We start from the raw sequence: 16,453 nt of genomic DNA, 5'->3' as shown, positions 1-16,453 counted from the left end.
CATTGAGCATGCGATGTACCCACAGCAAAGCTGGCATTTGTCGGGCATCAAGAAAGCAAACTGTCGAGAGGTGATTCTCTGCAAACTGGCGGATGTGGCTTCAGCAAATCAAAGGGCAAAAGAGATTTCATGCAATGTTAGTTTGAAAGCACCGGTTCATTAAGGATATTAATTTTCTGATAACTACACATTTAAGCATGACACACTAGAGCAGTATCTACAGGATTTCGCAATTATTAATGCGTGACAGTTTCAAATGCTAAGTGAATCAATTAAACAGCAGCATTCACAATTTGAGAAGAGATAACTGCTTCATAACTACCTAAGACTACAATTTTCACATGACAAAAAAGAGCCATTGAGGCGCCTTCAAAACCTGACAGGTCAAGAAAGAAGTTTGAAACAAAAGCACCTTACAACCATCATCTCTCCTCTTTACTTGTCAGATCAACTTTGCTAGTGTCTCCCCAGAAACGGCATCACATGCCAGCTGCCACAAGGTGATTTTTCATGTCTTGTCAAAGAAATCTTTTATTCTATTTGCTCTGCATTAACATGTTACATTTATTGATCAAGGGCCTGTTCGGCAGCCACAGCAGGGCACTGAGCTCTCCATGCCTACGGGGCTTTGATGTCCTGGTGACATTCGAGCCCGAATAATGCACATACTAAATGGATTTAATGCAGAAATGTGTTTGGGCCTGACAGTTACATTAATAACAGCCCCTCACACTGATAAATATGCAATTGCTACTATTAAGAGTTACCCAATTATGGGGAAAATATTTCTCTACCTTATAAATAAATCCATCAAGGAAAAAAAAAAAGTTTCAACAATGGTGCATTTTCTTAAAACACTTCTCCAGCTGCAGAAAACAGGGCATGTGGGGGGTTAACACCCCCTCTCTGGCTTTCCCCTCCAATTGTTTTTAATAAGTCTTGCTTTATCTCAAGAATGGTTTGGGTTTTAAAAAAAAAAAAAAAAAACTCTTTTGTTGGTCTTCCCTGCTCTACCCGTCTCTTATTTCTTCAGAACCAGAGAAAAAACAGACACCCAGGAGACTGAAAATCGAGTTCTGTATAAACTCAGAGAGGAGCTGAGGGGAGGTGGTGCAAAGGTGGGGGGGGCCACATAGCTGATCTCTGTAATGATGGGTCTGGAGGAGGAGGGGTCTTTATATAGACAGAGGGATATATAGCTATAGAGAGAGACTCTAGAAACCTGAACATATGGGTCTCTCTCCCTCATTTAAAACCCTAAGTGACCTTGTGCTGTGGCAGTGATGGGGGTGGGGGGTGAAGGGAAAAAGGAAAGCAGCTGGGAGAGAAGAGACCTTTTATTAGAAAAGTCTTGGCCGGGGAGAATTTGTAGTTATTATATCCCTGCAATTAAACACAGACACCCAGCAAAAAGCATAATCGTTTCCCTTTCATCATAAAGGAGTAGGGAACAGATGAAATCACCAACACTGCAGTCCCTGAGGAGACAAGAGGAAAGAGGTTTCTCAGATGGTGGGTGTGTGCATGCAAGTGAATACATGTGCAAGTATAGACAGACTAACACACACACATACACATCCCTCTTCTTTTCTCTCTAGACTCAAAACTCATCCATGCAGTAATGGGTCTCGAGGTCCCCAACCCAAGGCTGGGACAGAGAACAGTCTGAGCCACAGCAATTGCTAAGCCTCTTCTTCCCATGACAGTGGCCTTCATCTGAGCCATACCTCACAGCCCAGGAGGCAATAAAAGAAGAGAGTGAGTTCCCTGGGAACAGCCCACCTCCAACCCAGACCGGGGTCTCAGTAGAAGTCCTATGAACCCAAAGTTTCCCAATCAGGGTTTTGGAGAAACAGAAGAGAAAATGCAACAGATAGACCTCTGAAGCCAACAGGGTCTCTAACTTGAAGCTGCAGAATCCACTGTGACCCCACAACGGTGGCTTCCACAGGCTGCTCAGAATTTAAAAACAAAGCAAAAACACCTTTTCCCTGCACAAGGAAATACAAGCTTGGAAATGGCTACCCATCCTCTCACACACCAAAAAGCAACAAGTTATATCTTAAGAAGTAGGCTGGAGTCAAACCCTCAGGGGCCATTTAATCCCCGCTCTCCCATTTAACCACTGGGGTAGTCTGGGGCAGACTCCTTCCCCCATCGGGGTCTCAGTTGCTTCCTCTATAAAATGTGGATAATTAATAATCACACTGTAAAATGCTATTGGGAAGACTGAATAGCACTTGAAGTGTTCTGCTCAACTCTGGCACACAAAAGAGCTCCAGAACATTGGTTATTAGGACCATAAACATGGCTGGTGTCACTTGTTTGATACCTTGTCCCTAGACTCCGTTGGAGAGTGAAGCCAGTCACCTTTCAGTGCTTATTCACGAGGCTGCTTTATTGTGAAGCTCAAGAGAGCCATTCTGCAATCTATCTGGGACGGGATTCAGAGGTCTTCCTCAACAAAGCACAGTTCACGTGAGGAAGATTTCTTTTTGTCCATAGCTGTCCCATGCCCTGCAAAGCATCTCTGGCCTCACCTGCCAAATGCTAGTAGAAGCCCACCTGCATCATTGTGACAGAACTTTGTGGATGAGAACTTCAAGGGCCAGTGAGTACAGAGTCTGAAAGGGTTACTCTTGCCAAATCTCTACCCCCTTGTCCCCAAATCACCACTGTTTCCGACTACTGACAACATGGAGACCAGCTTCGTCCACCTGCACAGTGAGGTCCTCAGGACAGAGAGCAGGACAGAGGGAGAAGACAGAGCAGTGAAGCCCAAGTTCAAAAAACTCAGAGATAAACTTTATAAAGAAAGGGAAATTAAACCCAAGATTATGAGTAAAATGGATGAGAAGGGAAATAAGAGGCATTACTAGAAAGTCTAGGAATTACTTACCCTAGAGACAAGCATGGTAGGAAATCTGGAGATTTCTAAATGACAGAATTTCCTAAATCACACTGCAGGTTACAGCGCTCATCATGGTCAATGAGAAAGCTGAACTTCATTATGGCCCCTTGGACAACTCTCTCCAGTCTCCCACCACTTCCCCAGCCCCAGTCTTACCCCTAGTGTCTCAATACCCACTTCCCCTTGCCAGAGGGTTAAAAATCCAGGAAGTCAGGACACTTGGAGGAGGAAGAGGGTGGTGCCATTGGAACCTCACGCACAATGGCCTGATAACCTGCTCCCTCAATGATCTTCCCTCCATCCCTGCTGTTCCTGTTCAAGCGGTGTTTGGTGGTGCTACAGTCACGGAGGTTACCTGAGAAAGTGTAAGTATGGGAAATCACAGCCTTGCTACGGAGACATTAGATATTATCTGCTAAGTCGTTTTCCACTTAACCTTTCAGTGGTAAGTTCTGTTGGTAGCTGGAGACATGGCCAGTGATATTCTTGGTACAAAAAAAAGGTTGCTTTTCACAACATTGCCCAGCTTCCAGAGAACATTCGTTCCAACACACGAAGAACCTTGCCTCCTTCAAATTTATCAGTGTCCTAAAACTATTTTTGCAAATTCACTAACAGTTTATCTTTCTAAAGTCTGTCTTTCCTACCATCACCTCTTCCCCAACTCCACTCTCAACATGGCCTCCAAGCAAGACAACTACATTTATTTGGGTTTTTCGAAACGAGTATGAACAAGGCCCCTGACTGCAAAGAAATGGTGTTTGATGAAGATCCATGTCTTCAGAACAGAACATGCCCTTTGAGCTGTTCTCCTGCAAGTCTGGGTGGGAATTCTCTCTCACCCATTCCCACTGTACTATGAACGAAAGTACACTCCTAACTGACAAAGATGAAAAATATGCAGGAGATGACTGGGTTGAGCCTATGGAACGTCAAAGACAGTTGGAGAACTGAAGTATACTGGTGAGCATAGGGTAGGTTATGCTGCATTAACAGATACCCTAAACTCTCGCGGATTTAATTCTCATTTAAAATTCATGCCCAACCTGGATCAGCAAAGGGTTTTGCTTATTTACAGTCAGAACCCCAGACTGCCAATTACTCCTCTACCTGCTATAATCAAACTGTGCACTGGCCTTTCAAGTTTCTGCAGAGTGGTTTCACCCAAGGAAAGAGATGTGCAAATATACCACGTGCTGAAGGAGAAGAAATCCTCAATGTCCATAAGGAACCCCAATAATTATAAAATGGCCACTGTGGAGGGTTAAGTCTGAGCTTTCAGCCTCCCCCACAACATGTTCTAGCTCTAACTAGAGCTATGCTCATTGAAAGCCTATTACATGCCAGATAATTTGTTAGGCACTTGACATAGTCACACGCTCAGAATTTCTGCAATAGCCTAAGGCCAGTTAAACAACTGGTGAGTGACAGAAGGATTTCAAGCCAGGGTGGTCTAACCACAAAGCCTTGGTTCCTTTTAATTCCACTGCCCATTTTCCCAATTTAGAAGCAAGTTACCAGGCCCAATTCCATCTAGCAGCTCATAACAGACCAAGTATGGTGGTGTGCCCATCCTCAAAGCCCTTACCATGCACCACCAAGTGTCCACCTCCTTGCCTTCATGGGGGTGGTAGGCACAGAGCCACCATTTATTTCTTTGCTGGAGCTTCCGAGCCTCTCCAGTCTTTCACTTTCATCCTGGCCAAAGCCAAGGAAGCAACAAGCAAGTTCCCATCTAAGAAATTTTCTCCTAGGCAATTCCCCCATCGAGTGCATTTATCAGAGTGATGCTAAATAAGATGCGAGTGCAAATAATTTAATTTTTAAAACATAAGCTTCCTGTTGCCATAGATCAATTAAACCCTCTCGGTGTTAGTGCCAGATTGACACAGGCATATTTATCACTGTTTGCCATGGGAGCCCTGCTCTGCCTGCTGTGCTCAACAAGCTCAGCAAGCAACCCACTCAAACCACTCAGGACTAAGGGCCCTCAGGGGCATGGGATGGGCACCACAGAGAACGCTCTCCTTTCCCAATCAGGGAAAAAGGAAAACTGAAGCTGGGGTAGCTCATTAACAAGCTCTCTTAGCCTTGAGCAGATTAAGGAACGAGCACTGGCTAAAGAATTGGATCTTTTTATTGATCAAAGTAAAAATAAAATATGAAAACCTCAAAAACAAGTTCAAGGAAGAGTTTGGGATGACGGGTATTCAAATATTCTTAGTAGCAGAGATCGGTATAATTTCTCTTGAGGGCAAGCTGACATCTTTATCAGAGCCCTCTGACAATTCTGTCTCTGGGAATTTGTCCCAGGAAACTAATCAGAGACCTATTTGTGAGTATTACAAGAATATTTATAATAGAAATATTTTTAACAGTAAAAATCTGGAAACAAACTAAATGTCCAACACTAAGAAATAAGAAACCATTAAACACTGTAATGCAGTATTTATTGATAAGAAAACGCTTCCAACACAATGTGAGCAACAGCATCATTTTTAAATATTTGGCATTATAAAATATTGGAAGACAATAAAATGTCAGCAGTGGTGATTTCCGGTGGTAAGATTATCAGTGATTTGAAAGAAAGAGGGTTTCCTTATACCTTTGAGTTTAACATTTCTATATTGATCATGTTTTCATTTTTTAAAAAACTGTCTTCAAAAAATAAGACCTAAAGTATGATTTTATGCAGATGCACCCATTGGACTCATGATCATTAATACATTCAAATTCAAGGAACAACACTCCTCCCCTCAGGCATTCCTGGATAAGCTCCCTAAACCTCTACCCCCATTCCAGGGTGGATGACAAGATCCTGTCCCTGGGAATCATGTCCAGGAAGAAAGAGATCTAGGCTGAAAGGGCAGGGGAGACAATGTTTGAGCCTTTTAAAGCAGCCAGAAATTTCATTTGGACCTTTTGTAGTGTTTTGCTTCCCAACTTCCAACCTGACAGGGCACACACTAACTCCAGCAACTTTCATTCCCCCAGGACAGAGTCATAGATACAGTACAGCCTGAATTTCCACAACCTTCTGCATGGACAGGTAACTAGTTTACTATTCGAAGATACAAAAGCAGCAGAGGATTCACAATAATCAATGCAAGAGAGAAGAAAGAAGTGTAATAGGATAAAAGTTCATACATATAGTCAATATATATTGTGACTTAAAAAAAAGGTTCTGAACTTCTAAATCCATAACTATCCTTCCCTCTAGAATGAATAAGAAGAGGCCATAGGAAGAATCAGCAGAACTATCACTTCTATGAATGAGATTAACAAAATTGATGGTGTACGGTTATGAATTAGCGGTAAGACAATAGAAAAGGGTGTTCTTAATGTGAGTGGTTAACTGAAGCCTGGTGCCTCCCTTTTAACTAACATCTTGGCAAGAAGAAATACAATATGGCCAAAAAGAAATTCACAGTTTAGGATATGCACAAAATAGCTCTGGAGGACTACAAAAAGAGGAATAACAGCAGGGCAGAGGAGAACTGGGAGGCTAAGGGATCTACATGAGAAGAATTTTTCTCCTACTTTTTGCATGTTTGTTCCTCCTAAAACCTATGCCCGATGCATGTATTAACTATTCAAAAAAATGAATAGAACTCCTTGCCTAAAAACAAACTGTAGCCTAAAATACAAATGGACTTCAGCTGATATTGTGACCCAGGGGTGTAGCAAAATTTGTATTAGGGGTTATTGCTCTGTTTAAGTCAATACCCTAATAGGACTCTCTGGATAGGGGGAGTCGGGGAGGCCCACAGAGATGTTCTTTTAAAAAAACAAAAAAAAAAAAGGAGGGGAATAATTTTTCTACATATGACAAAGTAAGAAGAATTGTGTGTGTGTTTTTTTTAAAGATTTTATTTATTTATTTATTTGTTTATGAGAGAAAATGAGAGAGAGGCAGAGACACAGGCAGAGGGAGAAGCAGACTTCCTGCAAGGAGCCCAATGTGGGACTCAAACCCAGATCCCAGGATCACGCCCTGAGCCAAAGGCAGAGACACTCAACTGCTGAGCCACTCAGGCGTCCTGAATTGTGTGTTTCTTTTTTTTTTTTTAATTTTAATTTTTTTAAGTTTTTTATTTATTTATGATAGGCACACAGTGAGAGAGAGAGAGAGAGAGAGAGAGGCAGAGACACAGGCAGAGGGAGAAGCAGGCTCCATGCACCAGGAGCCCGACGTGGGATTCGATCCCGGGTCTCCAGGATCGCGCCCTGGGCCAAGGGCATGCGCCAAACCGCTGCACCACCCAGGGATCCGAATTGTGTGTTTCTGAGGGCTGCCTGGGAAGAGGGCAAGTGAGATGGTAAGGTGAGAAACGGGCTGGGAGAGACAGGCGCCCCATCATATGCAGGAAGGCGAACCCTAATGAGAACCACGGCCAGGGAGAAATTCTCTATTACAAGGGAGCGCCCAAAAGATTTCCAGGAACAATGTTATTCCAACTGTCATTCCAACTGGTCTCCTACTCTGCACTACAATACTACCCACCACCCCCCAGTGTACCTCAAATTGTCAGAAGTTTTAGAGTACACAGTAATACTGTGTTGGGCTTTGGAGAAAGGAAAGGACTATGTTGACTGGGGCCAGACAGGCTGCCAAGAGGTAACACAGCAAACAGAGCAGAGAGATGTTAGAGGGAGGAACTGCAGGGACTCCAGGGGCAGGGCAAAAGGACCAGGTGATATGCTCTCCCAACCCCATGGAAACAGTGAGACAGAGCCAGGGAGAAACTTTCTACAGAATGTGGGCTGGGGATTCACATTATTTCATTTATTCTCTCCTTTCAGCCACTTTTTTTTTTTTTTTTTTTTTTTTTTAGAATTAGCTAAAACAGCTTGGATTTTGATCCAGCTGAAGGCAGAGATAGAGACCAGTGCCTAAATAAGCTCACATCTCCCCCTGACTCCCAAGAGAAAGCATCACCTCCCCTCATCCCCCCAGTTAGGACTATAAGACAGTCAAAAGAGGATCCAGCCCCAATACACCCACGTTAAATCAGGGCTGCTTTTCTCCATTCTGATCTGTAAGTCCCTCCAGCTTAACCAAGTCCTCACGTAAACTCTTCCTGAACCTTAGACCTCACCCCTCTAGCACCCATCCCCGCCCCAATCCAGCTATGTAACCGAGCATGGTGATCACGCACCAAAAGAGGGGATAGCATCTCAAACTCAACACTACAGAAATGCTCTCCTCTCAACAAAGGAGAATCAGATTCACAACCCCCCTTCCTCCAAATTTGTTTTACTGACCTTCCTCTCACTGGATTGCCCTGCCTCTAGAACCTGTCATTTCCTATGATAAATCCTTATACATCCAGCCCCTCAGAGACCACAGCCCCTTCCCACCACTGCCCCAGATCTCTCTCTCTCTCTCTCTCTCTCTCTCTCTCTCTCTCACACACACACACACACACACACACACGTACGTCTCCCAGGGTCCAGCCCCTTCTCTGCCAAAGGGAGGCAGGGCCTCTGAGTTTGACAAAGACAGCTCTGTTTCCTCAGACCTGACAGCTCAGTCCCATGACCTGTCCCCACTGACACACTCCCTCATGGGGCCCAGCCTCCCCCCAACCCACATCCGGGCTCCCACCAGCAAGGCAGCCACAGCCTGAGCCACAATGCCCCAAGCTTCTGGAAGCCAGTCACACAGAAAGAACTTCTTCCAATGCTCAAGCAAAGAAACCTTCCCCTGAGTCTGCACTGGGGAGCTTTTTTTAAGGGGCACACATGTCTCAGGCACCGTCCAGGTCAGGCTGTGTACTTTTGTCCTGCTCTTGGGTATCGGGACCAAAAATCATCCTTAGAGTCAGCATTTCTTTTTTTGGCATCCGCTCATCACTACTCACTATTTTGTGACTTTTCAGTTCCCGTATCTCCCCAGAAGCAGCGGGGACTCCTTTGGGAGTCAGGGAGAAAATGCCCTCAGTGTCAACTCTCTTCTACATACTCTTCTGGACAGTCCTTCCCTGAAGACCATGCATCTCAGTAAGTACCAGCCCAAAAGGCTCTCTTGGCTTAAAGTTACTCCCTCTGCCTGCTGGTGCCTTAATACCCTGAGTTTTGTCCATCTTCTCTCAAATGCTTAATTCCCAAGTGTCCTGACTCATAGGCTGGGAGAGAAAAGACTCCAAGGCGTGGAAATACGAAAGTGTGTGAGTCCTGGGGTGGCATTTGAGCTCTTCATCTCTCCTTCCATCCCAAGAGTCTGTTCCATTGGGAGGACAGCACAGCTCAAGGGAGCATTTAGGAGAAAAGCTCCACATGGAACCAGATTATTAGGAAAAGCCACCACCCTGACCCCCGCTCATTTATCCCCCAATATCGGCTTTCCAAGTACCTTCTACTTCCTCTTCCAAGCCCCCAAACCAGTCACAAATGGTAACCTCTTATGAAGAAATGATGTAACTGTCTGTAATCTCCAATGGAATAATATAGAAGATCACAGTTAACTTTTGCCAAGATTAGAACAGTTGTTAGAGTTCCCCTCCCACCTGCCCCATGCCAACAGTGTCTGAATTACTCTGAAATACCATCTGGGAGAAATCATAGCAAATATTTAAGGTTTCAACTCATTTAAAAAGGAAAAAACAAAGAATGATAATATATATATACATATACACACACACACACACACACACACACACACAAACACACACACCCTACCTGTGATTTGGCAAATCTTTGGGAGACGGGGTTATCCAGAAAAGCATTCCTAAATATCCCAAAATGCAAGACCATTTTCCAGCTTATTCCTTCCCCAAGAGTATCACTTGTCTGCATGGGTATCAGTGAGAAAGGAAAAGAACAAAGTACCGCCACAATGGTCCTCTTGTAGGACCTCAGGGGAGATGGAGGTATCCACGCTCACAGCCTTTTCAGTGGCACAGAGAGGCTAGCCGAAGACTCATCGGAAGCAAAGTCCCACTTTAGGGGTGTGATTGCACGTCTCAGACCCCACACCCCCTGCAGAACTGGATGGTGACTTTCACCTGCAGGCCGTTACCATGGGGACTGGGCCTGCCTGGCCTGGTCTGCATCTTGTGAACGGTACATACCTCAGAAGGTTAAAGCTCAGATCAAGCCTCTTTGCGAAATGTCCACAGTCCCTGCCAAGGTGCTCTGGAATTTCTCTGCAGTCCTGGCCTATGTAGGACACCTGGAAATTAAATGGAACAGAAACAATGTGGCAAACGGAAATCGCCCAGCTGCTCCCAACCCTGAGTCATTGATCCGAAGATTGCTTCCGCAACTTGCAACGCACGCTCCCCCCCACCCCACCCCACCCCACACACACACAGAAAGGCCACAATTGTGACTGTTTTCCTGATCAAATCAGCTTTGGGGGCTTCAAGGACTCTGCCAACAGTTCCCCTTTCCCGGTACATTTAGCATGATGGAGACTAATCCTAGCACAATGGAAATTGGACTAAAATTGGCCAGATTCAGGTGTCCAAAAAAGCCCCCATGTCAGAGCACACTGATATAATCACAGCAATCAGCCTCTCGCTCAGGGGCCTTTCCAACAGCTGCCCCTCTGGCTCTCCTCCTCCCTCTCCTCCTCTCTTCCCCCCTCCCCCAAATACCCTGTTATGCACATTACCTCATAAAAGATACAGCAGATGCACTTACCAGCATTCAACCTGCAGGGTGCTGGAACAAATAGGGTTGGACAAGAAAACCTTCCCAGACCGCCAATCGCATCCTATTACCACTGTGTATAAAATGTCCCCCACACTCTAGACAAAGCAGATTTGAAGGCGACGGGGAAATGAAGGGTGGCCACAGCTTCCAAGTCTCTTTTCTCCAGGGAGCCTTTTGCAACCTATCCCACTTGTGTTGCAGGTTGTTCCCTTAGGTCTTCTTTTACTTATTTTATCATCACTATTAACAACCTAGTGTGTGTCCAAATATTAAGAGCTGAACTGAAATTTGATGCAGAATTTCTGATAGTGGGAAGGTCAGAGGGCTTTCTCAAGGCTCCAACTGTTCAATCTTTGAAATACATCTTTTACAGATAGTTGCCAATTCGACCACTAACTCCAAAATCCATAAAACAAACCCATGGGTGAGAGTTGGCCAGTGGATCAAAATATATGATACTTCCCTAAATGACTCCCTAACCACCCCACCACCACCAGGTAAAAACTCAGGCCTATCATATGGCTATAGTCCTGACCCTTTCTCAGGTATGAGAATAAAAAAAGAGATTCCCCTGGGGGTTATGCTTCCTAATGGAGAACAAGAATATGGTGGCCATAGAGAACACCAGATATTAGGCTGAACATTATGACTTACTAATATTCAATCTTAGAACTACAGAAACAGCACTTTCACAGGACTCTAATTTAAAAAAAAAAAAAAATCACACTGTACCCTAATATGCTGTTCCCAGTCTGTTCCCAACCCTGTCCTAGCCAATGGGAACAGACTGCTGACAGTAGGTATCTTGCATTCACTCCCTCAATAACTTCACTTTTGGAGGAGAGAGAGTAGGAGTAGACGAGAAGGAACAAAACAAAACAGGCTGAGGCCAACATAATGATTTGGACTCCAGAAGACACAAGCTAAAAAATAAAGGTCTCTAACAATCTAGCAACCTCCCTTTTCTACATGGGACCTGTCTTTCCTCAGAACTCCTTGTATAATAAAGTTCTGCTTCCAAGTAGAGATGGAAATCCTACAGCAAGAAGACACTGGGGATATAAGGGACTTCAGTTTCCCTCAGGATACCCATTTGATCAGCAGCAGTTTCTGGATTATAATATCTGCAGGCCCATGGAAATCACCAGAAAACCCATCCCTTTCACCCCAGCATGCACCCCCACCTTATATGCACCATTATTCACGATCTCTAGGGTATATACAACATAGAGGCTGAGGTTTAGATGTAGAAGCTGAGCTCTGTCCTTATAGACTCACCAAAGACTAAACCTTATAGGGGGCGCCTGGGTGGCTCAGTGGTTGAGCATCTGCCTTTGGCTCAGGTTGTGATCCTGGGGTTCTGGGATCAAGTCATATCAGGCTCCCTGCAGGGAGCCTGCTTCTCCCTCTTCCTAGATCTCTGTCTCTCATAAATAAAATTTTAAAATATTATAGGGATCCAATTTCTCAAAATCCCCCCATGTTCTTACAAAGTAACTAGGACTTTGGCAGCATGCCCAGTGTAAGACAGCTTTGTCTGATAAAGCCCAAAGTCCTGCACCAGGCATAGGAACTTCCAACTTGGTCTACAAAGAGTTCTTACAAATCCACATGTGGATGTGGATTTTCTTGGTCAATAAACACCAGTGATGCACCTATCATCGTGTTTTGGCCTCAAAAATGTGTCTTCCTAGTTGAATGGTCGTGAACTACCTCATGATAGGATGTTGAAAGCCCCAGAAGAACGTCAGAACCTAGGGAAAGAGAGGGATATTTGCTCCCCTTTTTCTTCTGTAGGATCCCCTTTCAGAGGCAAAAGGAGCACCAAGGACAGCTATCACCATGCAGCTGCAGCTCATTTATTTACATGCCTAACAAGACTTTCATCAGCTTGTTTTCTTGCAATAGCTTAACACAAGATCCCAGGAAAACTAAATAAAGCACTACTTGTTGCATGGTGAAGAACAAGTCTCTAAAATTTAGTATGAAAACCAACTTGATAAGCCATCTGTATGCTTGGACACCAGACCCCTGCCAGTCTTCATGGTAAACTGGGAGCATTCAGAGATAGGAGTTAAGCCAACCACATTTAAGGGTCCAAGTCAGTGTGACAAGGCTTAAGAGCAGCAAGCGGCCAGTGCCAGGTGCTGCAATCAACGCTCAAGATGAGAAGAAAGTCATGTTTAGGACGTGCTCCTGAGTGGAAGGCATTACCTCTCAGGATGTCAGGAAGCTTCTAGGAGCAGAGGATTACCTAATGTAACAAGGGCAGAAGAGCCAGGCCAAAAAGAGTTTGCTTCTTGAGCAAATAAGAGAAGGGAAATTGAAATTAATAGACCCTAAATGTAGGAACCCTGGGTGGCTCAGTGGTTGAGTGTCTGCCTTTGGCTCAGGTCGTGATCCTGGGGTCCTGGGATTGAGTGCTGCAACAGGGTCCCCACAAGGAGCCTGCTTCTTCCTCTGGCTAGGTCTTTGCCTCTGTGTGTCTCTCATGAATAAGTAAATAAAATTTTTAAAAACCCTAAATGCCACAGAAGCAAGCGCACATCCAGAACAAGAATCACTGCATTTAGTCAATCACTTTTAGAATGAAAAACCCAAACTTTGACTTTTCATTTGCCTACCCTTTATCACCAGTATCCCAAGACTTCTACCCTGTGTGGAATAGTAACAGAAAGGGACACCATTATCAGGGAAATGAAAACATAGGAAGATCCCTACATAGGGAAACTGGATAGTAACTCAGGAATGTCTGTGCAAAATTGCCACATACACACATCCCCAGCCCCTCTGAGCAGAAGCCACAGGGAATTACCAAACTGAGGAAGACTACAGATTTCTCTTTACAGTTGGAACAGTCTGGCCCCCTAGGCATTTCGGAGGATGATAGGTTAGTGACTGTTTATAGAGATGACGGTTATTTTCTGAGGCCTCACCCCAGCCAGGGGTAGAAGCTCCTCGATTTTAAATCTGCAGCACTGTAAGTTCTGTCAGAGTAGAAACCATCCCTATGCTACTATTTACTAGCTGATATCCTGGCTGGGTCACAGTCTCAGAGAGTTTGTTTCCTCTTTTGTAAACTAGTCTAACACAAACTGCATCCAAAAGACGTAAAGAATAAGGGAACTAACATTTCTAAATGCCTAGCACCTGGCTGTTACCTAGTCAATCCTGGTGAAATAGCCCAGTGAGTCCTAGATCCTTAACTTACCTATAGCAAGGAGAAGAGTACACAGCACTGTCCATGGCACCTAGTGGCCACTCAGTAAACAGTTGAATGAGACTAATATCCCTAAAAAAGGGATTTGTTAGTCCCATGTCTCTTGGGCACAAAATTTCAGTGCCTGAATTCCAAGTTTGCATTTGTATCTACAATTAGATCAATGTTGCTACTTTGTCAAAAACTAGTGGAAAAAGATGACTGGGGACTTACTGGTGATATAAATGACGCCTTCAAGCCAAGAGAAGGCCAAATGAAGTCAGATTCATGTTAAATAAAAAGATTTTTACAGAGAAGAGTGGAAAGAGGGCTGATGTAGGCCCGTGAACTCCTAAAACCCAAGGCAACAGCAGTCAGCCCACCATGGTGTTGAAAGCAGTGACCTAATTTCAACAAAACATCATCCATCTCATTCAATTGTTTCAGTGGTGTCAGGGTGGGGGTTTTTTCTTCTATGCACTTAAACCATCTCTTTATTTGGGAGATAGGTCTCTCTGAACTTAGGAAAAATTCTATCTGGTTATGTGTTTGTATATATAAGCAGCATTGCAGTAAAAACAGGATCAACATTATGGGCTCATGGGAAGTTTTTTTTTTTTTTTAAAGTAGGCTTCACCAAACTTAGAGAAGTACCATGTGACTCACATTCCGGGAACTACTTCTTGTTACGGCTGTCTTTAGAAACTGAAGAGGGGCAGGATGCTACAAAGGCCCTAAACTCCAGGGTTGCCACACAGAGCTCCTGGCCTAGGAGGTTTAGGACATGGGGGATGAACACCCCAGGAGTACTTTCGTAGTCTGTCCTCTCATTAGGGATTGCCTTTGAGCCATTTGGAGTGGGCTAAAAGCAAGAGGTACAGGAAAACCAAGTTAGGGACATGGGGGAAGAGAGGCGGCACAAGAAAGTTCTTAGCCCTACTGTGGAGTGCTTCATGAAGTTGGAAGAAGCTACACCCAAAGAATGCTGGGTCTGAAATGCAGAGACCTAGGGACTGGTGCGGGGAAGGGGCCATTCTTGGGCAGAGGTCCCCTCCTCCAGCTCCTCCCTCTGAAGGCAGGCAGGTTAAATCCCCAAAATCCTTTTCCCTGCCATCGAAATGAACCCATCATTTTTTTTTTAAGATTTTATTTATTTATTCGAGGGGGGGAGGCAGAGACACAGACAGAGGGAGAAGCAGGCTCCATGCAGGGAGCCTGATGTGGGACTTGATCCCAGGACCCCAGGATCATGCCCTGGGCCGAAGGCAGGCGCCAAACCCCCGAGCCACCCAGGGATCCCCTGTACCCATCATTTTTAACCTTTCCCACAGGCTGGTCTGTCCCTGGCCTGCTCACTTCTGAACTCTGAGAAAGTGGAAACATTTGCCCAAAGTAACCTCAAAAATCTAACCGTGCCTGACGCTACCTCCCTTAGGCAATCCAAGGGGAGAGCTTCAAAACCTCAGAGCTATTTCTCTAGGGCATGCAAGGAAAGGTGAGAAGAGGGTTGGCTTAATCAGAGGTTAGAAAGAGAAACCTGGCTTTTCCAGAAGGTAAAAGCCACCTGGGCCCAGCATCCCTCCAGCAATGACTAAGAACACCTGAGGCTTCACTACAGGGCTGAAAGCAAGTGAGGCTAGGTGTCTGTCACCCAGAGTTGAAACTGGAATGTTGCCATTCCTCACAGACACCTGTTCAAAAAGTCAGGTGCCGAATGAGCTCTTGCCATTTGTGACAACATGGATGGACCTAGAGGATATTATGCTAGGTGACATAAGTCACAGAAAGAAACACCATAGGATTTCACTTGCATGTGGAATCTAAAAAATGAACAAAAAACAAAAATGGACTCAAATACAAGAGAACAAATTGGTGCTTGCCAGAGGGGACGAGGAGAGGAGGATAGGCAAAATAGGTGAAGGGGGTTAAGGGGTACAAAGTGCCAGTTATAAAATAAGTCATGAGGATGAGAAAGTACAGCTTAGGGAATATAGTCAATAATATTGTAATAACGTTGTATGGTAACAGCTGGTAACTACACTTGTGGTGAGCAAAGTATAATGTACGGGATTGTCGAAGCACTGTTGTACACCTGAAACTAATAAAACATTGTCTATCAATCATATAATACACTAAAAAAAAAAGAAATCAGGTGCTGAAATAAAACCAGAGGACTTTAGCCTTCTACCTGCCTTGAATAAGGGCCCTCTGCTTAGGATCCAGAGGCAGTCTGCAGTGTGGCCCCCAAACTTAGAGCCTCCCAGGAATGCAGTCTTTGGACCTAGGTATTTCTGCCATCCTGGACTCCTTAAAAAAATAAACCACACACAGGCCCCTAAACTTTAAAATTTTCAACTTTGGGGGATCCCTGGGTGGCTCAGCGGTTTAGTGCCTGCCTTTGGCCCAGGGCGTGATCTTGCAGTCCTGGGATCGAGTCCTGAGTCGGGCTCCCAGCATGGAGCCTGCTTCTCCCTCCTCCTGTGTCTCTGCCTCTCTCTCTCTCTCTCTCTCTCTCTCTCTCTCTCTCTCTCTCTATCATAAATAAATAAATAAATCTTTAAAAATAAATAAATGTTTCAACTTCATTCATGTAAAGGGGAATATATTAAGAGGTTTTCTTTGACCAAAGTTACTTTCTCCTATGAGGTTACACACTTTTAATGCGCCCCCAAAACTACCATTAG

The 16,453-nt window shown here is 44.6% G+C and overlaps 1 protein-coding gene across 11 annotated transcripts in view; it reads right to left on the bottom strand.

The window, feature by feature from the left end:
- The window catches only part of LRMDA (leucine rich melanocyte differentiation associated), a 1,023,935-nt gene that overhangs the window by 1,006,640 nt on the left and 842 nt on the right, over positions 1 to 16,453 (bottom strand). For all 11 annotated transcript variants that reach the window (XR_007410032.1, XR_007410033.1, XM_049108827.1 and 8 more), the window contains exon 2: positions 9,985 to 10,085. Coding sequence is in view for 9 of the 11 variants with exons in the window: in XM_049108827.1 (XP_048964784.1) it covers positions 9,985 to 10,085 (101 nt within the window). In the remaining 2 variants the exon portion in view is untranslated. The remainder of the gene's footprint in view (positions 1 to 9,984; positions 10,086 to 16,453) is intronic.

Source organism: Canis lupus, chromosome 4 (assembly GCF_003254725.2).
Source record: "Canis lupus dingo isolate Sandy chromosome 4, ASM325472v2, whole genome shotgun sequence".
NCBI lineage: Eukaryota > Metazoa > Chordata > Mammalia > Carnivora > Canidae > Canis > Canis lupus.
The sequence above is the reverse complement of the archived record's forward strand: the minus strand, read 5'-3'. Positions and strand labels throughout refer to the sequence as shown.